The 21,331-nt window shown below is 42.0% G+C and overlaps 3 protein-coding genes across 3 annotated transcripts in view; 2 read left to right on the forward strand and 1 right to left on the reverse strand.

Annotated features, from left to right (window-relative positions):
• Nucleotides 1-6: 6 nt before the first annotated feature.
• On the forward strand, nt 7-6,957 carry DNAJC25 (DnaJ heat shock protein family (Hsp40) member C25). Its single transcript, XM_065747063.1, has 4 exons — nt 7-300; nt 1,343-1,495; nt 3,259-3,729; nt 6,224-6,957. Exons 1-4 carry the CDS (start codon nt 7-9, stop codon nt 6,344-6,346), a joined length of 1,041 nt encoding a protein of 346 aa, XP_065603135.1. The 3' UTR covers nt 6,347-6,957.
• A 2,533-nt stretch (nt 6,958-9,490) lies between these two features.
• On the forward strand, nt 9,491-15,126 carry GNG10 (G protein subunit gamma 10). Its single transcript, XM_065747064.1, has 3 exons — nt 9,491-9,642; nt 12,544-12,675; nt 14,222-15,126. Exons 1-2 carry the CDS (start codon nt 9,562-9,564, stop codon nt 12,667-12,669), a joined length of 207 nt encoding a protein of 68 aa, XP_065603136.1. The 5' UTR covers nt 9,491-9,561; the 3' UTR covers nt 12,670-12,675; nt 14,222-15,126.
• Nucleotides 15,127-19,262: 4,136 nt separating this feature from the next.
• Nucleotides 19,263-21,331, reverse strand: part of SHOC1 (shortage in chiasmata 1) — a 51,386-nt gene continuing 49,317 nt past the window's right edge. Inside the window, exon 25 of the mRNA XM_065747073.1 lies at nt 19,263-19,373. Coding sequence (XP_065603145.1) covers nt 19,279-19,373 — 95 coding nt within the window. The 3' untranslated portion in view covers nt 19,263-19,278. The remainder of the gene's footprint in view (nt 19,374-21,331) is intronic.

Genomic DNA, 21,331 nt, shown 5'->3' on the forward strand with positions numbered 1-21,331 from the left:
ATCGAGATGGCGGCGGCCGGCGGCCGGAGCTGGCTGCTGTGCGTGTGGCTGTCGGCCGCACTGCTGTTGCCGCGCCCGGCGCGGGGACTGATCGAGGGGCTGTACTGCGGCCGGCGCGTGTGCTACGAGGTGCTGGGCGTCGGGCGGCAGGCCAGCAAGGCGGAGATCGCCCGCGCCTACCGGCAGCTGGCTCGCCAGTACCACCCCGACCGTTACCGCGGGGAGCCGGCCGCGGCGGGCGGCTCGCAGGCGGCGCACGAGAAGTTCCTGCTCATCGCGACCGCCTACGAGACCCTCAAGGTGAGAGAGTGGGACCGCCGCCGCGGCCGGAGCCGCTCCGGTAAGAGACAGCGCGGGGCCCGGGCGGGAGCGGAACCCTCGGGCGGGCGGCGGCGGCGGCCCCGCGCGCCCCGGAGGCGGCGGCGGTGCGGACCCCGCGGCGGAGGTCGGAGCCCGGGACGGGGCGGGATGCGTCCGTGTCTTGCGGCGGAATGCGCCGAGTCGGTTCTGCGTTCCTTTGTGTACGCTCAGCCGGGGGAGGAAAACGCCGCCGATGTATTCCGACGGCTTAAGAACGTGGCGGGGTGGGGGGGGACGGACGGACTGCCCTTGGGAACCCTTCGGGGAGTTCCGCTTCGCGTACGGCTGTGTCTTGAAGCAGAAAAAGCGTCGCTAAGCGGCGGACTTTGCAGGTGAGACCTGCAAGGAAAACCAGACGGGGCGAAAATGCGTGGGCTGGCCGCGGTGCACATAAGGAGCGGCAGAAGGAAACCTGCAAGCGTTTTAAGGTCGATGGGGGAAAGAAACTTGAACTTTTAGGAGTAGAAAAGGAACGCTGACAAGTTAAGGCTGACGAAGTTTAGTTTCTCATCTCGTAATTGCCTGGGTGAAAGTGAAAACAGTACGATTTTGAAACGGCATCTTTCCAAGGAATCGAGACAGATTTCTTAGCACCATAAGCAAATCCTAAAAGGTTTGCAGACAGTGTTTTGGTAGTTGGTTCGTCCGGAAATCTTTTCCTGTCAGCTCCAGCACACCCGATTTCTGATTCAGAAAATAAATTTGCTGATTACATGAATTTCAGTTGCCTGTCTTTATTTCAGTATTAAGTCAAGTCATTTCAGAGTATATGCTTATGCCCTTAAGCCTGTCAGGTGCACCTGGGGTGATGAGGGTAAGAAAAAACAATTTAGCATGTAACAAAAAGAACCAAAGAATTTCCTCATTGCTTAGTAGCTGTGCTTTAGCAGATTTTGTAACAGCAGAGTCATTCACAAAGTAACAGAGTAAGTGAAAACAGCCATCTGAAACCTATGCTTACTTTTCCTCTCTGATTCCACAGGATGAAGAAACACGTAAAGATTATGATTACATGTTGGATCATCCTGAAGAGTATTACAGACACTATTATCACTACTACAGCAGGAGGCTGGCACCTAAAGTGGACGTCCGAATAGTGATTCTGGTTACAGTGTGTGCCATCTCTGTGTTTCAGGTAAGATTTCACCTTCATGCAGCAATGTCCAATGAATTTCTGAAATGGAAGAGATGTGTGGGCAGATCGTGTGGCATGACAGCCTTCAAGCAGTGCCAGCAAGGAGGTGCTTGTATGGCTGCTGTGGTGAACTTCCCCATGGCATCTGTAACAAATCAGAAGAGTCAGGGTGTGATGAGTGGATTTTGACTGCACTTGGTAGCTCAGACAAAGGCACAGTGTGCAGTCAGTGACTGGCTTATTCTGACAGCAGGGTGTTTCATGTTTCATGCAGTCTAGTGCAGCTCTCTGGAAGTTACTTAGTTCTGTGTGGCAGGCTAAGAGCAGCCTGTTCTGTGCACAGAGCAGAGTGGTGCTCTGAGGCAGAGTATGTCAGGTTTTCAAGCTGTATGAGGTTTTTTTTTTTAAAAGATAACTTTCAAAGTAAACTGAAAACTCAGTTTAGATGACAGTAGTAAATATTGGGAATGTTGTTTGCTAATGTGTATTTTATACAGTAGTTTATTTTAAAGACCAGTTTAGTGAAGTTTTCTTCACTGAGCGTGGTAGTTCCAAGCTCAAGGAAACAATCTGTGTTCCAAATGGGAGAAGTTGTGTTGTTGCTGACAATTGCTTTAGCTAGAAGAAGGTATACAATATACAAAAAGCTTCCATTAGATGATTCCAAACTTCCTTAAAAAATCTCCAGAAGTTAGTATTTAGGAGATGAAAATGCAGCTTGGTCTGTGGTCTAGACAACTGTCTTTTTAATTGGAAGGCAAAAAAAAAAAAAACAACAAAACATGGAGATCAGACTTTGAGAGTGTGAAATATTAAATCCCAGTGGCATACTCAGCCAAATACTTAATTTTCCATCAGACTGACTTGTAATGACGCTGTTTCATTCTACCTCTTATTTTGGCTATGGAAGTGCTCACTTTGCCTGTAGGTCACCTTCCAGATTATTAAATACAACTTTACACTGAATTAGCAAACTGATTTGTCTTTCTCTTGCTTACTGGTGTTTTTGCTTCTTTTGCTCTTGTTCAGGTTGTATAGTGTGTACCTGTGTGCTCTGCTGTTTTCACAAATGAAGATGCTGCCTCTTTAAAAAAAAAAAAAAGGCACAAATGGCATGTTTATCTCAAACGCTATTTCTATTATTACTTTTTTTTCCACCAATTGAAATTTGGAGGGTAGATGGAGGTTCGAGTGGGGTACTGTGTCTTGTAAATTCAGCCCTGTCCGACAAACACAGTTATCTTGTACTTAAGTCATGGTTAATTAACTATGTAAAGTGGATAATAATTTTATAATGAAATGTTCATATTCTGGACTTCTGAGAAAGGCCACCACAGCTCCATGTAAGCTTAGTTTAAAGCAGTGGGAGATAACCATCTTCTCACGAGCAAAAACAACGTGAGCAATGTCTTTCTTTACACTCTGCTTGACCTTCTTTGTCACTGTGTATTGCTGAGTGATAAATATGCATCACACATACACGTGCTGTGCATGTCATGCAGCAGTGTACATAGTTATGGCTGTTTCCCAGGTGCCATATGGGGTTTGGAAGAATAAATACAGCTTCTGTAACCTTCAGTTTTTCTGAAAGCCTTCAGTTTTCACCCTTGCTGTAGTGCAATTGTGGTTAAAGGGATATGAAGATATTTTTTTTTTTCCTGGCAAAGCTCCAGATAGGAATGTGTTCATGTAAAGACATGGCTTATTTTTTTATTGTTGTTTTTTGTTTGTTTGTTTTTACTTTTACTGTTCTTAAATTACAGTTCTTCAGCTGGTGGAGTAGTTACAATGAAGCTATCAACTATCTAGCTACAGTGCCAAAATACCGTATACAAGCTACTGAGATTGCCAAGCAACAAGGTTTACTCAACAAGACCAGAGAAAAAGGCAAGAACAGGAGGTCTAAAGAAGAAATTCGTGAAGAAGAGGAAGAAATAATCAAAGACATTATTAAAAATAAAATAGATATAAAAGGCGGTTATCAGAAGCCCAAGATATATGATATCCTTCTGTTTCAGATCCTTCTTGCTCCTTTCTACTTGTGCAAGTACGTGATTTGGTACTGTTGGTGGATTTATTGTTTCACTATTAAAGGGCAAGAATATGGTGTGGAAGAGAAGCTGTATATCATACGGAGAAATATGAAAATGTCTCAGTCTCAGTTTGACAGCCTAGAAGATCATCAAAAAGAGACCTTTCTTGAACGGCAGCTGTGGATACGAGAAAATTATGAGGTGAGTGCCTAGGGAGGAAAAGCTAATGTTATTTATGCACCATTCCCAGAGTAAGAGCAGGTACGTTGCAAAGGTGTTTGGCACAGTGATGTGGGAAGCGCTGCTTCAATTCTAGCTATTGCTGACTATGTTTAAGATGGTTGGAGAAGCACTTGCTCTGTTTTCTTCAACATCTTATGCTCACGTGCTGATAGGCAGCAGCTCCGGAACATGCCCATGGATGTAAGAAGGGATTTGCTTGCTCAGGGCTCTCATCCACCTGTGACAGTCAGCAAATCTGTGAATATAAGATTTACTGGATGTGACGGCAGGCTGTCGTGTGACAATGTGATATGGCAAAGTTCTTGCAGTACTTTAAAGACCATGGTTCTCCAAACAGTAGCAATTCTGTAATGAAGACCACCTGTAACTCCTATTATATTAGTCGCCTGAGCTGTTAACTCCCTTTTAATAACTATCCCTTTTATAACTGTTCTTTTGCTTCCACTGAGTCTGAGGCTGTTCTTTCTGTGCTGTATACCTGCTTAATTAGAAATGGTGTATGAAGTATCACAGGGCACAACGGCTGCTTCTTGCCTGGGATAGCCTGTTGCTAAAAAGCAAACTTATTTTTTATCAAGCTTCCTGTGAGAGCCCCAGCATGAAATTTGCATTCCAGACAACTCTGGATGCCAGGAGGTGGCAGATTGACAAAGCAGTCTCATTGTTGCACTGAAACTCATCTGTGGGCCATCTGGGTAGGAAGTTTCCAGAAGAGAAACTTCTTCAAATTCTCCTTCAAACTAGAAGGAGAATTTGGCCTGCCCAAGAGATGTTGCTGCTCTTCTGCTTCTCTGAGAAAAGATGGCAGAACTGCTTTTGCTTCTGATGAGGGGCACCAGAGGGAATATCTCCTTGAAAACGATTAGAACTGGATCAGTTTAGAAACTTGAAGAGAAAAATATTAGAATTGATGCTAATGTAAGGAAAGGAATAGTCATCAGATTAGCCATATGTGTTGAGTTGGGATAGGTTTTCTTGAAAACAATCTGGAAGTTTAAAGAGCTGATAATGTTAGCAGTCAAAGCATGTGTCCTAAGGAAAATGTAAGATAGAATGGCTGTTCTGTTGTAGAGAAAACATTGTATGGTTTGAGATGCTGTTTCTAACTGCTGTGCTTCTGTTCACTGAGTGTAAAAGGGCTATATTTATAAGAGGGAAGTCTCTTTAGCCCAGAGTCATCTGTGAAGGCCAGCAGCTGACTTTTAATGAAGAATACAAGACATTTGCACCCAAATAGCAATATTTCTCCCTTGCAATCTGCAGCTTCAGAACTTCCTGAACAGGAAATGTCATAGCTAACAGCTTTAGTTAGTTTTCTTCAATAAATACATCTATCCATTCCTTGAATGCATTGAAATGTTAATTGTGTACAGTGTTATCTAGTTGTGAGTTCAGCAATATCTGCAGAGAATAGATTTTTTTTTTTAAGACACCCAGACACCTGCTGATTATTGTTTGTATGGAGAATAAATTATAGGGAGAAGTAATCACATTCTGTTGGCGAATAAATTATAGGGAGAAGTAATCACGTTTTGTTCCATTTTACTCATGTCACCAGTTATTCTCTGTACCAGTACAGTAGACTTACTAAAAATTCAGTCTTGCCTCCTCAAGGCTGAAAATAGCTGGTTACTTTTATTACCACAGCTGCCTGTCTGCATATTTAGTTGTTTTTTTTCCAGTGTCCTTTTAGAGAATATGAGAATTCAATATATTGGTACATTGTATATTGAGCTGGTGTATTTATAAAGTCATCAAGAGTATTAATAAAAACCCAAATTTTTCATTTCCTTGAACAGAGAATTCTGACAACATAAACATTGTATGTTGTCTGAAATATATACTGGTATCTACATGAATTCCTTTCCAGAATAAAGTTGTTGATACTGTTGCCTCTTCTAGATAATGGACTGCTGTTGAAATCTACAGATATCAGCAGTGGCACCCTTTCTTGCCATGTTGTCTTTACTTGTCGTTCATACTATCAATGCTTACTGTAGAGATTCTAACTTAAACCGAATTAGGAAAATCATTGCAGTCTAACTGAAGGTGGAATATAAGCAAAGTGGGAAGCTAAACTGCACTGAATGGTATGTGTGCTGAGCAGAGATTCAAAATGTAATGTATGACCAGTTCTTTACTGGCAAATTTTTTTCTGCTGATTGCATGAGCATTTACTTCTTAGAACAAACAGACAGTAAAATTGGTGATTACAGCACAGTCTTCCAATGAAGTAGTTCAGCAAAAATCCAAAGTGTCTCAACTATACCTTCTAGGCACCTAGACTGAGAGCTCTTAGGCCACATGTAGATGAGGGTCTTCTGCTGTGCCACTCTTCAGCTTTCTTTGGAATCAAGATGACAGGTGGTTGAAGTACTAAAGTTCACACCCCACTAAAGGTTCACTGAAGATTTTTCTTTGGCTTTATTAAAACCTTCCATCTGTCTTCCAGGTCTATAAACAAGAACAAGAGGAGGAATTAAAGAAGAAGATGGCTATGGATCCCCGATGGAAGAGGTATCGGAGGTGGATGAGAAATGAAGGACCTGGAAGGCTGACTTTTATTGATGATTGAAAGTTGGTGAACACAAAGTGTGCTAACGTCGGCAGCGATCTGCAAAACTTTTTCACTACATCATTCAGAGTTTTATCTGCTGGTTTGGCAGTGACCTAAAACTCAGGAATTATTAAGTCAGGCCGAAAAATAGTACAGATTTATGGTTTTTATAAATCAGACATATAAAACAAGCTTAGCTCGATGTGTATACCTTACATGGGGATCTTAATGTGGAATTCATTATTTCAAATAATGTATTTCCTCTACATATTTCATACTCCTGATGAATGGAGTTTCATACTTTCAGTCTCTCTGGAAATGTTTCTTGATCTGTCCTTGAAAGTCTTGGTTTTCATTTCTAAACCGAAGGGTTCATGTGAGTGAAAACACACAGAAAATTTTGAAATTGCCATTAAGGGCTCTGAAGCAAGGGCCATTTCCTGCTTTCTTCTCCTCTCCTAACACCTACTTTTCAACTTAATTTTTACAATGCCATTTTTTTTTTTATGTAGACAATATGGGGATTATACCAGACTACTTCTTTTGCTATTCCTTCTCCAATTGGAAATTAATTTTATTCTTTGTGGGAATAAATGATGCATGATTGATCACCGTTATGGTGCAAACAAGCCTTAATTCTTTGTTCTACAGAGTGGTTCATGAAATAGCATACTTAAGTCGCTTCTGTTTGGTTTTGAATCTTGTACATTAGATTGTACCTACTTGTTCAGAACAAGCGTACCAGTGAATAGTAGTCCACTAAATGTGAAATTTCACCAAAGTATTGGTAAGGGGAAAATGACCCTTTTGTTTAAAAGGGCAATCTCGATGCCTTATGTAAATAAAATTTTATATAATATACATCCTGAATTTGTTTTAAATTTAAATCAGAAGTATTCTTTATCCATTCTGATTAGTCTGATGAGACGTCAGCATAAATAGAACTCAGCAATTCCCTTTGCTTTCATCTGTAACTCAAGCCAGGTCTGAGTTTCCACAGTTTGATTTCCATTTTTCTACTCAGGAACTTTAACGGGGAAGAAGTATGCAGGGCTTGTAGACAGGGCGCTTCTGTCTCTTCTCACGTCTGTGAAGATCTGAATCTGTGCAAGTTGGTTTTGGGAGAGGATCTCTTAAACTTGCTGCTGCTTCCAAAGCTTGTAATAGTTAGAAGTTTTGAAATGCTTATAGACCCAATTTCTTAAGTATGACAGTTCTGATTCTGTGAAGGTGGCCAATCATAGAATAATCTAATCTGGGGAAAAACTTCAAGATCTCTAAGCCCAACCATCAACCTGACCTACTGAGTCCCTTAACTAAACCATGCTCCTTACTCTTCACCTGTCTCTTACATACCTCCAGGAGTGGGGATTCCACCACCTCCCTGTGTAGCTGTCACCAGTGCTTAGCCAGCCTCTTTGAGGAAATTCTTCCTGATATCCAGTCTAAACTTCTCCTAACACAACTTCAGGCCACTACCTTACAACCTGTCACTTGAGAAAACGGACTGACACCCACCTTGCTGCAATCACGTTTTCTGGTATCTGTAAGAGAGCAATGAGGTCTTCCTTCAGCCTCCTCCAGACTAAGCAACACTAGTGTAAACAACCCATTCTTCACGCATCTTTTTTTTTCTAGTTCCTTTACCGGCTTAGTTGCTTGCCTCTGCATGCACTCAAGCAACTCAAAATTTTTCTTACAGTGAGTGGCTCAATCTGAGCACAGTATTCAAGTTGTGGTCTCACCAGTGCTATATACAAGGAGCCAATCCCTTCCCCAGTTCTCACTAAGCTATTTCTGTTGCAAACCAAGATGCCATCAGCATTCTTGGCCACCTGGGTGCACTACTGGCTCATGTTCAACTGAGCACTGATTGACACCCCCAGATCCTTTTCTATTGGGCAGCTTTCCAGATACTCTGCCCAAGGCCTGTACCACTGCGTGAAGCTGTTGTGACCCAGATGCAAGTCCCAGCACTGAGCCCTGTTGAGTGTCATTTGGCTGGTCTCAGCCCATCAATCCAGCTTACCCTACGCTACCCTCCTTGTGTAAGAATGAGACGGTGTTGCTTATCCAATAAGGCAAGGCAGTTATCCCTATAAAATAAGACAGTAAGAGTACTTCTATGTAGACACAGCTTCATGGGCAAAGAAAGAGCTGACAGCTCAGCTGCTCTCACCAGTTTCCTCCTTTTATACTATAGAAAAGTGTTTGAGTGATAAGATTGGTCGCACAAATAGGCAGGCAAGACCAAGGCCACACATCTATCTTCCCCCCTTTTAGGTTAGTTCTGACCAAGATTAATTTTTTGGCCTGATTCTGCAGCAATTAATAGGTGCCTTGGCAGGGCTTTCCCAGGGAGGATAGAGCCCTGTCTTTCAGCAGCAGTAGCACCTCGTCATTATAAAACAATGGCTGATATCAACTGCAGAAATGTGATAATCAGTGAAAATCAGCAGGTACACTGCTGCGGGTGGAAAAGAGCCATTGCACAGTGTTGATTCTGAATTTCTGATTTCTTCTACACATGATCTCATTGAGGATACCAAGACAGAGGCATAAGCTCGTGGGTTGTGAGCAGAATTTGCTGGGTGATGTCATTTGAATCTCTATGATGGAGGCTAGAAGAAGCAAGTGCCTGACACAGAGCTGTCAGGTTGCAGTGACACCTTGTTAGCTGAGGTCACCAATCATTTACAGCCTAAAGTCTTACTTAAGTTCTAAATGTACACATCTTAATCATATATTTTAGGACCTATTTTATCTTGAAATTGAGTCCACGAAGCAGCATCATATACAGATTGAGAAAAGTGCAGTTACAGCACTGAGAGTTGTGTTAATATGCTTCGTGAGCCCAGTGTAAACGGACTTTGGAGAGAACTGCCTACGTGAACAGGAACTGACCGTACTGTGTAGTGGTGAGGTCTTCGTGTGGCTGCCCTCGTGGTGAAGAAAAACTTCCTTACGTCCATTACGAACCTCCCCAGCGCCTCTTCGTGCCGTTCCCGTGCGTCCTTTTATCACTTCCTGGGAAAAAAGAGACCTGTCTATAATGGCATCTTGAAGGAAAAAGTCGGACTCACGCGTGGAAGATGGAGATCATCACCCGACGATCGCTTCTGGGGGGCGGAGCGGCCGCGGCCCCTCCCCCGGGCGGCTCCCGCGGTGCCGGCAGAGCCGAGCGGGGCCGTGCCGAGCCGATCCGCGCCGTCCCGTTCCTCCGTGCCCGCGTCATGTCGTCTGCCGGCAGCCTGAGCACCATGCAGCGCCTGGTGGAGCAGCTGAAGCTGGAGGCCGCCGTGGAGAGGATCAAGGTGAGCCGGGCTGCCCGAGGGGAGCCGGAGCTGCCCCGCTTCGCTCTCGGCGGGGCCGGGCGCGGGTGGCGGTGCGGGGCGAGCTCTCTGCCCGGAGTGCGAAGGGCGCGGGGGGCTGTGGGGGCTCCGAGCGCATCTCCGGGTCCGCCGCCCTTCCCGGACCCGCGGGGTAAGCGGCGCTTCCTGGCGGGAGGCCGTGATGAATAATGGAGCGTTAGTTGTGCTCCGACGGCCGCGCTCCACTCGCGGCCGCGCCCGACAGCTCCGCGCAGCCCCGCGCGGGGTATTTTCCTACCAGCTGACGGCTCGGGGATGCAGGCGATTTTCTACGCATGCATGAACCTTCTCCTGCTGCATATTTCTAGACAAAGACAGGCCGGTGAGGCAACACTGTCATCTGTCTGCTCCGATGTTCTTTTTCTCTTTTTCCTTTTTTATTTTTGGTTTTCTTTTTCTTTTTCTTTTTTTTTTTTTCCTCTGTCAATCCACAGGCAGCCCTGCAGTCCAACCTTGGTTCCCAGCAGGTGCAAGGTCCACAGGTTCTTCAGGGATGTGACTCTTATGCACAGAATCCATCAAAAGCTCCAAAGCAATAGAGGTCAAATTAATGAGCATCCTGTACTTCCCTCTGCTCTCACCACCTCTGTGCATTCTCCATTTTTCTCTGGCCAGTGGCAAAACGCTAGCTTCCACTGGATTAAGTTTATGGTCTTACAAATGATTTTGTATGCCTTTTCTCACTGCTCCTGCTCTGAGCCGTTGAAAAATGGAAGCGTCCATTGCACCACAGTGAGTGCTGAATATTGCCTTGACTGATTTCTTAATGCTACTAAATGTTATTAGTGACCAATGTGTTTGGCAGGTGTTTGATGCACTAACAGTGACCACAGCTCCTCATGGCAGTGTGTGGGAGCCTGTGAGAAACACCACAGTGCAGAACAGAAATGCTCTGTGACAAGGGGTTGTTATCCCACGGGGAAATAACTGACTCATCATTGTTGTTGCTTTAGATTGCATCTGGCCTACATCTCTCTGTTATGGCTCATTTTGAGGGAGATTATATCCCCCTCCCCTTCTTTAGGTGGCTGCAGCAGATCCAGTTTGTTTACCTGGGATTGCTTTGTGAAGGTAATAGATACTCACCTGGACCTTACAAGGCTACATGGTTATTATGACTTTGGGGGGCTATGGAGGCTGGACCTCTATGAGGCTTTGGTCTCCTCTTTCTCTCAACACTGTGTACCACAGTCTCTTTCCAGGTCTGTTCCAGGAACCTCTTGGTGTCCTTTTGCAGCAGCAAACCAAGCGAAGCATGACAAAAAATGTAATCCAGGCTTCTTGATACAGAGTGTAAAAATAACAAGGGATACATCTGGCTGGCAGAAACCAGGTGGATCAGCTTTAGCTAGTAGTGGGATAGGAGAAAACATTGTTTGGGCTATTTTGAATACACAATGTGTTTTCAGGAGGAAGCTGAATATGAAAGCAGTTTTATAAATACATCCCACACTACAAGTTCCAGTGGTGATTTTGTTTACCCTGACAGCTAAAAATGTAGACAGGAATAGTATTTTCAGAAAGAGGAAACCATGAAGGAAAGAAGTACCCCCACACGTCTTGCACGCAGGAGGAGGCTGCTGCTCAGAGCATGTTTGTGCTGGGATGAAATACAGAAGAAATCCCTGTAGTATCCACGTGAGCTGGAGGAGTAGAGTGCTCTGGGAGCTTGTGCAGGGCAAAGAGTGGAAGATCTTTTCTGGAACTCAGCGTGCTGAGGGCTTAAGTGTCAGCCTTGTGATTGAGGCAGGGACATTAATATTCCAGGGAACCAACAGGGCTAGGCAGGGTGGAGTCTGCATCTTCCTTTGCAGCATCCATAAAGAGGTTGTCCCCGAGAGAGAGACAAGTGGCAAAGCCTGCTGAGCAGCAGGGAATCCTTACTGCAGATGTTCTTCCTTGTGCTTCTCCCAAGAGGATCTGGCAGGCTGTGGGAAAATGTTTCTCTCAGCAATTCTCTGAAGTGCTAACATCTGCTGGAAAGTTAGGCAGTTACCAGGATGAGTGTTCTGAAGGAGAGCTGGCAGGCAGGGAATGGGACAGCAGCAAAACAGTGAACAAGAGCATCCGCCAGGCCAAATTTACTGTTGTACTTCCAGGTGTTGTCAGATTGGATGGCCCAAATGAAATGCCCACCGAGGCTACAGGGTGGCTCCTTCAGTCCAGAGGCTGGGGAGTGTGGATGGTTATCCTGGCTCATCACTCCTCTGATGACACTGCTACACTGCATAGAAGAAAAAGCAGTATTTCAGAAGTTCTGTGGTGGAGGTGGGGTCAGAGGAGAACTAGTATTCCAACAATATGCTCAGGATTTCCTTTCACCAAAATGTGGCAGACAGCGTGAACATAGGTGACTCCCTGTAGCTGTTGTCAGTGCATGTCCTAGAAACTGGGGACAGTAACGATTTGGACCAAAAGCTTTCCATCCTCATCCTCTTGCTTTCTTTTCTTATTGAATTTTGTGTTGCTGAATAGTTTGGATGTAAAAGTCCTTTTTGTAAATGATCTGAGAATGTAAGAACTCAAACACAAAACTGTACTGTACAACAGAATGGAAAAAGTTGTCGTCACAGCCTTGTCTCTTTCAGTGAGGATGCGTTCCACGGCACTCATACCTCAACCCTATGGGCAGCTCTGGTTCATCACCAGTGTAGCAGGACATGTGCCTCATCAGAGCTCTGCAGATGTGTGCTTGTGCTGATTTACTTGCTGTTTTAGAATTCAAGAGCTGGCTTGGCTTCTAACCAACTGTTTGACAGAGTTTCTTCAAGAGGAAATGCTCAATAGATGCTTGTGAATGAATTAGTTTCCTCTCTAGATTTGTTTTTCTTTTTCTGTACTCAGGTCTCCCAGGCAGCTGCAGAGCTCCAGCAATACTGTATGCAAAACGCCTGCAAAGATGCCTTGCTGGTTGGGGTTCCTGCAGGGAGCAATCCCTTCCGTGAGCCCAGATCCTGCATTCTGCTCTGAAATCAGGTAACAAAGTCACAGATACCACCACCATAGCTCTCGTTTGAAAGCTCTCATTTGAAAGCTCTCAATTGAAAGCTCTGGCAATGTCAAAGAGACACTGTGATAGATGCTTGAATTTTGAAGTCTTCACAACAAGTTGTTTGCCACTTTCCTGCTAGCTCTATTTTGTGCTTTTTTTAGGTATGGCAACTGAACTATGGCTCCTTTTTACTGTTCTTTCTTTAGTTTCTGCCTGTTTGTTTTTACATTTGAACTCACTATCAGCATCTAAAATAATAAAAACTTCCCATGTGTAATTGACAATACCAGAAACAAGAACAGTGGTGTACCTAGCTTGAGGAAGTGAGATAAAGCTGTGGTACTTGCATGTGTCTTGGACAAGATCATAGCTTTGGCAAGTTTTGTTAAAAATACATTTTGCCTTTGATATCCTACACAGTTCATTTGGCAGTATCTGTCTCCTTAGGGCTTTTGTTTTGTTATGGTTGATTTAGCATTGTTGGAAGCAGAGCAGAGCTGGAACAGATCTTTGCTTTCCAACTCTCCAGTTCTCACTCTTGTCTCTTCAGTTTGTCACACGGATGTCAGTGATCACAGAAGGAGGAAGAAACACCATGTATGCTAGTAGACTTGGGCAGAGTCACACATTACTTTTGTTCACAAATCTTATTTCTTCTACAGGATGAACAGATGTGGAAGTAGGACCATCAGAAGGGGCTATTCTTCTGTAAAATTAAAATAGTTCCTACTAAAGAATTGAGAAAGCTACAGGGGGGGGGAACAAACATTGAATTCTCTTATTTATTTGAGAATGATATCAAAGTGAAATGGAATTGTTTGCTGTAACACCAGAATTTAAAATTGAATTCATAACATTTGTAGGGTCTTCCCCCTCTCACTGCTGGAGTGCTTGAGCTTACAGTCACTTTTTGCCTTATTAATAGCAGGGTTCACATAGGTCTCCTACATAGGTCTGAAAAACAGAATTGAACAGGAAGAGAGAATGCAACTAAAGCTTCAAATGTTATTGTGGAAAAACTGGGGTAGAAGAAAGCACAAGCTGAAGACTTCCTTAATTCAGGTGTTATCCCTTAATTCTCCCTGCATCAAATAAAGTTGATAGTGACCGTTGCACGTTTACATGTTTTTCTGTTATTAAAGCATCCTTTTTGGGTTTGTGAGTGTTATTTCTAGAGTTTGATTTTGATTGCATCATCAAAGCAGGATGTGAAGTACTTTCCCAAGCTAGACTTTGGTGGTTGATGTATGATAGTTTTAGACGTGTAGCTGGGATCAAGATATCTTTCTATCACTTTTTGCCGTTATTTTTTCTAGTTGTTAGATTAGTTACCTTAGGATCATAAAAAAGAGAGCAAAATGGAAAAAGCCAGCGTAGAAATTTTGCAATATTCAAGGATGTCAACATCCACCAGAGGAAAGTGGCTATTCAGGTTTTCTCTGTTCAAATGAGCTTTTTGTGATATAAATTATATGTGAAATGTATCAGAATAGGAAGAAAGCACTTAATAATCTCTTTTTCCTTTAACAGGGAAGGTCGTCAGAGAGATGCATTGAAGCATGACATGACTAACAATGGCCTTTTCCTCAAGAAAAGTATCTCTGTGCCCTTACTTCTGTGTGGCTAAAACTTGGATATTTATCTGTTCATTCTTGTGCGTTCGTACCTCACTATTTTGCTAATGTTTTTATAGTTTTTTAATGTAAGTAGGGTTCTTTTTTAAAGACACCATTGTTACTACACTATACTATCTATACAAATGCTACTTGGGAAGTTTACATTTTAGAGAACAAAAACGTGGTTATTTTTACCAAATTTCCTATTTCTAACTTGGTAGGTTATTAGGCTGGAGTGATAGTAAAAACTATTTGTATTTTCCAAAACAGAACATCTGAAAAATGAGCTGTTAAAACATAAAAACAAATGTTGACAGTATTACAAGAAGTGTTCTCAGAAGGAAGTTTTCTTTAAATAGCAAGACCTGAAACCAGCGACACTGTGTTTTTTTTTTTCCAAGTGCTTCTAAGTTCACAAACAACACCTCTTAGAAACTGCTTAACACTGTGTGTAGCACACAGTCTTGTTCCATAAGGCATATTACTTGCAAAAGTCCTAAACCGTTTAATGTTTCTTGTTATTTCTGTTCATAAACATGCTGCCTTTGTGGAATCTTACATTTAGATCTATAAAACGTAACCAAACTCACTGTAAAAACACAGAAGTGTCCAAGGATAGTTGCGTGCATGATTTTCAAGGTTTGAAGTACACAGAATTTCCAAGTTCCATGAATAAAACGCTTGTTCATTTGCCTTCACTTTTCTATAAAACACTTTTACAAGGACGAATTTTTTCAGTAGGTTTTTCATTTTGTGTACTTTGTATTCTTTGTACTAATCTTTTAAAAGTTTGGAAATAAAATTCCTTTCCCTACTGGCTTTGATTTCATTATTTAATTGTAAAAGACAACAAATTACTTCTTGTACACTGAAGAAGATTCTTAGATTTTGCAGCAGGAGGGGAGGCTTCAAGCTATTTGCTTTTTTTTGGAACATAAGGTTAGTGTTGAAATTTTAGAAAATATTATTTAAAAGATCTAGTATATAGTTTTACATATATACTTATGCTGAATAGTGACTAAATTATTAGGCCCACTTAAAGATTTTGAAGTCTGCAGTGGGGCCTTCAGTAATCTGAAAGTACGATTTTCATTAATGCTAACTGAAATGGTACAGTAAATGTTCTGCGAACAGTTCAGGTTCAACAAAAGATTTTTCACACTTGCTGCCCTGCTGGGAGATACTGAAACAACAATAACAATACTACCAATGAAGTACAGAAGTGAATGTCCTTCCTTAAACGCCCTTCTTTGCTCCTGCTTCCTTTTCGTTGTAGGCTGTGAGAGTATGGCTGCCAGCTTTAATTTGAGTACTTGATGCATGCACATACTGTGGAAATCCAGATGAAATACTGTTGTTCTTATTTGCAGAGAGGTGCTTAGAGGCTCAGGCTGTGGTCAAAATGTTCATCTCAGGGAGCAGGGGAGAGAGCTGAGAGTTTGATTCAAAAATCTCTGAACATCCAGCAAATGGCTACTAGGCACTGCCTCACAAATAAACCCTTTATGTTTCTTTTACCTCACAGAACAAAACATACCCGTAGCACCAAAACTTGTTATTCACCCTGGTGCCTGTGTTATGGAGTCACTGTTGAGCCCGCAGCAGAAGCAAACTGAAATGTGCAGGAGTGGGTGGCTGCTGCCAGCAGGTCAGTCTTAGCTTTTGCCTCTTGATTGCCCTGCCCTGCTCTACCTGGTGACTTTCAGCTGAAACACCACACTCAACATGTAACAAAAGTGCAGCACTTTGGAAACATATTGTGTATGCCTATGAAACAGAGAAAATATCCTAAGTTACAAGCAGCTACCTCTCAGAGGCCTCAGGTGCCCCATGCTCTGCTGAATAAAACACAGGACTTGAGTCTCTGGGGGATCCCAGCTGTGTCCATGCCTAACAGCAGCTGTAGGTGAATGCCCTGTCCAGCAATGTGAGATGGGCTGGCATGCTGGTTATACTGAAGTCCTGTGAAAGCAAGATACAGATTCAGATATCTGCAGAGGAGTGTGCTTGCTGCACTACTTTGCCTTCTGGGTACATGCCTTCATAGGATTGAAGGCCTTCATAGCAATCTGCAGGTTCCACAGGATGCCAATGATAAAACCAATTAAACGACTGCACAAATCTGTACTCATACGTGCCGAGCATGAGATACAGGGTCACCTTTTTTCTATTGTCCCTCATGGTGAGAAGTGTGATGAGTCCATCAGCAAGGCTTTTTGTTTTATTTTTAATTCTACAGCTGTGACCTAGAATCACCTAGAATGTCACAAATTTGATGCAAAAATGAGCGTACCTGCCACTGATGAAAGTCTGGTGATCAGGAAGCCTCTCATTCTCACACACACAAAAAAAATGCAATTCAAAAACTGCATAAAGCTCCCCCCAGGTTTGGAATTCTCATATATACCTGCTTTTTTCTTTTTGAGTGGCGGGCAAGGGAGGATTGACATAGCACTTATTTTTCTCTACATTAAACAGAATGAATTAGGGGAAGAGTCTTACATGTGACAAAGGTGTCATTATGTATGTAAACTGTTAAAGATTGAGTCACAAATAGAGTGAAAATTGAACGGTCATTGCAAGTTCTTTTCTGACATTGCCAGTATCTAAATGTATGCTGGTATTTTTCTACCTATTAGAAACTGATTGCAGATGACCCTTGAATTTTCTTCACTAGTTGAATGAAGGCAATACATTGTTTGCCTTTGTTTTTGTAGGAATTGACAGATTATCTGAACTAGCCTATAATGAATGTACACATTGAGTTCTGATGATGGACATAAATACATAGCTAGGGAGTGGCAGCTGTAATTTTCTCCACTGTGGTTATCTGTGAATGAGTTTTTGCAGAGCTGCGCTTTTCAAAGAAGAAATCCCTGGGCCTGGCAAGCTAGGAGACAGTTCTGAAAAACAGAGCCAAATCTGTGTTGTAAAGAGATGGAAAATGGTTAGGTCAAGCAGCCACAAGAATGGGCCAGAAATAGCAAGCAAACTGCGACTTTTATTTTAGTAGCTACTTTCTACTGGTCAAACAGTTAAAAAGAGCATGGCCAGCAGGACAATAGAGGTGATCCTCCCCTTCTACTCTGCCCTAGTGAGATCTCACCTGGAGTACTGTGCCAAATTCTAGGCTCCCCAGTACAAAAAAAGACAGGGATCTCCTGGAAAAAGTTCAGTGGAGGGCTACAAAGAGAGAAAGGACGTGCAACACCTCCTGCATGAAGAAGGGCTGAGTAACCTGGATCTGTTCAGCCATGAGAAAGGAAGACTTAAGAGGGGATCTGATCCATGTCTATAAATATCTAAGGAGCAGGAGGCAAAGGGATGAGGCCAGACTCTTCTCAGCAGTGTGTGGTGATAGGACGAGGGGAAATGGCCACAAACTGAAGCATAGGAAGTTCCACACAAATATGCATGGGAACTTCTTCACAGTGCAGTGATGGAGCACTGGAGCTGCACACAGAGGTGGTGGAGTCTCCTTTTCTGGAGATGTCCAAGACCCGCCTGGACGCCTGCCTGTGCAACCTGGGCTGGCAGCTGCTTTGGCAGGGGGTTGGACTCAGTGATCTCTGGAGGTCCCTTTCAACCCCTACAGTTTTGCGATGCTGTGGTTCTGTGAAACATGGAAACATTGGTACATTCACAATCCTATAGAAGATTTTATTAATACTACACATGAAAACTATTTCTTTTTTTAAATCCTGCAAATAGTTTGAATACAAATAACCTCTGGATGTTACTGTAAACTACAGTTGCTCCTGAAATTGCCATAGTACTTTTAGAAATTCTCAGTTAACAGTCAGAGCCGTGTTTTCACTGAGAAGCCAAAGCTGCCCCTCTAAGAACTAGTTGTATTTATCCAGATAATTAATATGTGCTTAAAGAAGACTCAGTAACAAGAAATGATTTTATTGCAGGCCTAAAACATACATACATTTTTTCTGTTACTGCATTAAACTTAAAAAAAAAATAGTGAGTTAGAAAACAGAACAACCTAAATGGCAGCCCACTGAACAGACACTAATATTCTGAAGCTGGCAGACTAGGTACGCATTCCAGCAGCGGCATGGAGTTACTCTCTACCACTGCCTCCACAAATATTTCTAGCTCTGTTGTCAAATCTTTTGATGGAGAGTGGGGACACATCTCTCCCCTGTAGCTTGCAACTGGGATGACTTTGTTGTTGTTTGTCTCCTATCCTTTCTTGCTGCAGCCTAGAATTTCTGGTACTGTCTCCCAGATGATTCTCATCTTCTTTCACCTGGAAGCAGTGTAGCAAGCTGAAAAATGGGTACATCAACAAACAGCCTCCACCATATTATGTTGAGAGTTGGAGACCAGTGTTATTTTCTGAATCAAATCTAAGAGAATCATGAAGTTCAACTATCTTTCATGTGCTGTCCATAGAACAGTGGTTTCTGTGGGTTGATAATGACTAAAACCACACTCAAGCCATAAAGGAACATCACAGGGCTTCCAGAGCAGCTGTCTGAAGGAATGAAGTGGAACCAAACCCGAAGGACAAGTTAGAAAGACCTCTTGCTTTATACACAAGGAACTTCTAAGACTTTATCATCTGTTTTGAGATCCAGGCAAATCCAGTCCTGCTATAAAATGTGGAAGCCTACATGCTCAGGGAGGAAACACAGATCTCTTGAAAACTCCATGTGCTTCAGCATGTTTTTTCTTTTTTTCCTTTTTTTTTTTTTTTAATGAAGAGTGATGAAGTAACTGTGTATGATTAATATGAACGAATGTGTCAGTATTTATATCAGTAATTCTCCTGGTTAAAGGAGCCAGTTTATTTAGTGAGAACTAAAAAAAGAAATCCTTATTTAGCTAGAAATCCCAAACACTAATTCCTCTTTAAAAATGAACAACAGCAAAACAATTAATACATTTCCACTCAAATACTTTAAGGATGGGGGACAAAAATAACCCAACCATGTGCCATGCATGTCACCATTCCATTCAAAAGAATTTAAGACGTGTTTGTCCATCAGCTCTTCCAGGGACTCTTTCACACATCAATCTCCTTTTTTTGATCCTTGGTACTTCTTCAAATCCTGAATCTGGCAAAGGAGTGGAAACAAAGTATAGGCATAACAAGCCAAAAATACAAACTCAACTCAGATGCAGTAACAGACTTCAGCTTTAGCAAGTATAGTTGGCATGAAAAATGTTAACTACCATAAATTAAATACATACAGATATTAACTGCTGATTACTATTACTCATCAGTTTGATGCATTTTATCCCATAATAATAGTACAGGACCTTATATATAAAATGAACCTGCACTGTGCTTAACCACAATAATTCAGTACAAATTTTCAAACTTATTTCTATTTCTTTAAGATTATAATCAGTACAATTCAGTAATTATAAAAGTTGATTCTTTTAAAACAGAGACAGAAGTTGCTCCCAAGTTAGTGTAAGAAAGTTTTCTGTACTCTTAAGGTTCGAGTATTTTTTACAATAAAATATTTGAGAATTTATTTTATCAGTATACTTTAATGGAAGAGAATTCTGTTTAGCCCTTACAAAATGTATTATGATAGAACTCTGACACTTATTAAAGAATTTCATCTGTGTCAGTAAAAACCGTGGCTTAGCATATTAACTTTAATTGTTTGAAGTTTAGGTAATAAGTTTTTCTGAAAATTACAGAAATCCCTGAAGGTTTCCCATATGTCTTTCTAACTCAACTCTGTATGTACTTCTTAAATCTGAGACTTCAGAAAGCTTTCATTATGTTTTTCGCATTACCTTGTACTTAACAGACTTGGATTTTCCCTTGGCTAATGGATGATAAAGTAAAACATGCCTGTTCTCCCAAAATATCAGGCAAATCAACTTACTCCTTTCTGATTTGATTCAGTTGTAGTAAGTATATCTTTGCCATATCAGGCAAGAGTATCACAGAAAACAAATCAGTGGGAGATCACATTGTTTTTTTGAGTTCGAAGTAACAGAAGAACCTGCCCTGATCATCTGAAACTACTGTGTCTAGAATTTTCTTCTGTCAGTGTCAGTTACAGGTTACTGATATACTGTTAACTATCAGCAATACTGCAGGTCACAATTTTTAATTCAACAGAGATGCAAAAAGTCTATTCATAATTTTGGTTTAGCATTTTAATTTTCATAGGTTGATTGAAAGCAGTTCAGCATATCCAATTAACTTCTCCTCAGTTTAGTGGCAAAATTGCCTTAAGTAGCTCATTAAACACAATGATACCAATTAGTTACTTATGCTTTACATGAATGAGTCTTACCTAAATAGTGAAAATATTTAATACAGTGCTGACTTTGCTCTCACCAGTAGTTTTAACTACAGACAGTAACAGAGAAAACATACATTATACTTTCTATACTGGGGGTTAGAAGCTTTATTTAAGAAGCTTATTTTTTAAGAACTTGCCATCTCGCCTTTTAAGAAGGAGCAGATTAAAAAAAAAGAAAACCTATTATATACAATAAAATAATATTTAGTCTAATAGTGACTGATGATATTTTCTTACTTATAATGCTCCATGTACACATACCATCTTATAAAAAAAATGCCTTAGCCTAACTGTTTAGGATGGATAAGAAAACAAAACAGAATCACAGAATCAGGGAATTGTCGGGGTGGAAGGGACCTCTAGAGATAATCATTGAGTCCAACCCCCTGCCAAAGCAGCTCACATCCCAGGTTGCACAGGCAGGCGTCCAGGCGGGTCTTGGATGTCTCCAGAGAAGGAGACTCCACCACCTCTGTGTGCAGCTCCAGTGCTCCATCACTGCACTGTGAAGAAGTTCCCACGCACATTTGTGCGGAACTTCCTATGCTTCAGTTTGTGGCCATTTCCCCTTGTCCTGTCGCCACACACTGCAGAGAACAGTCCAGCCTCGTCCCTTTGCCTCCTGCTCCTTAGATATTTATAGACGTGGATCAGATCCCCGCTAAGTCTTCATTTCTCATGGCTGAACAGACCCAGGTCACTCAGCCCTTTCTCATAAAGAGGCTCTAGGCCCTTTT

This window comes from Cyrtonyx montezumae, unplaced genomic scaffold (assembly GCF_038088225.1).
Source record: "Cyrtonyx montezumae isolate F1298 unplaced genomic scaffold, pur_monq_1.0 scaffold_41, whole genome shotgun sequence".
NCBI classification, from domain to species: domain Eukaryota; kingdom Metazoa; phylum Chordata; class Aves; order Galliformes; family Odontophoridae; genus Cyrtonyx; species Cyrtonyx montezumae.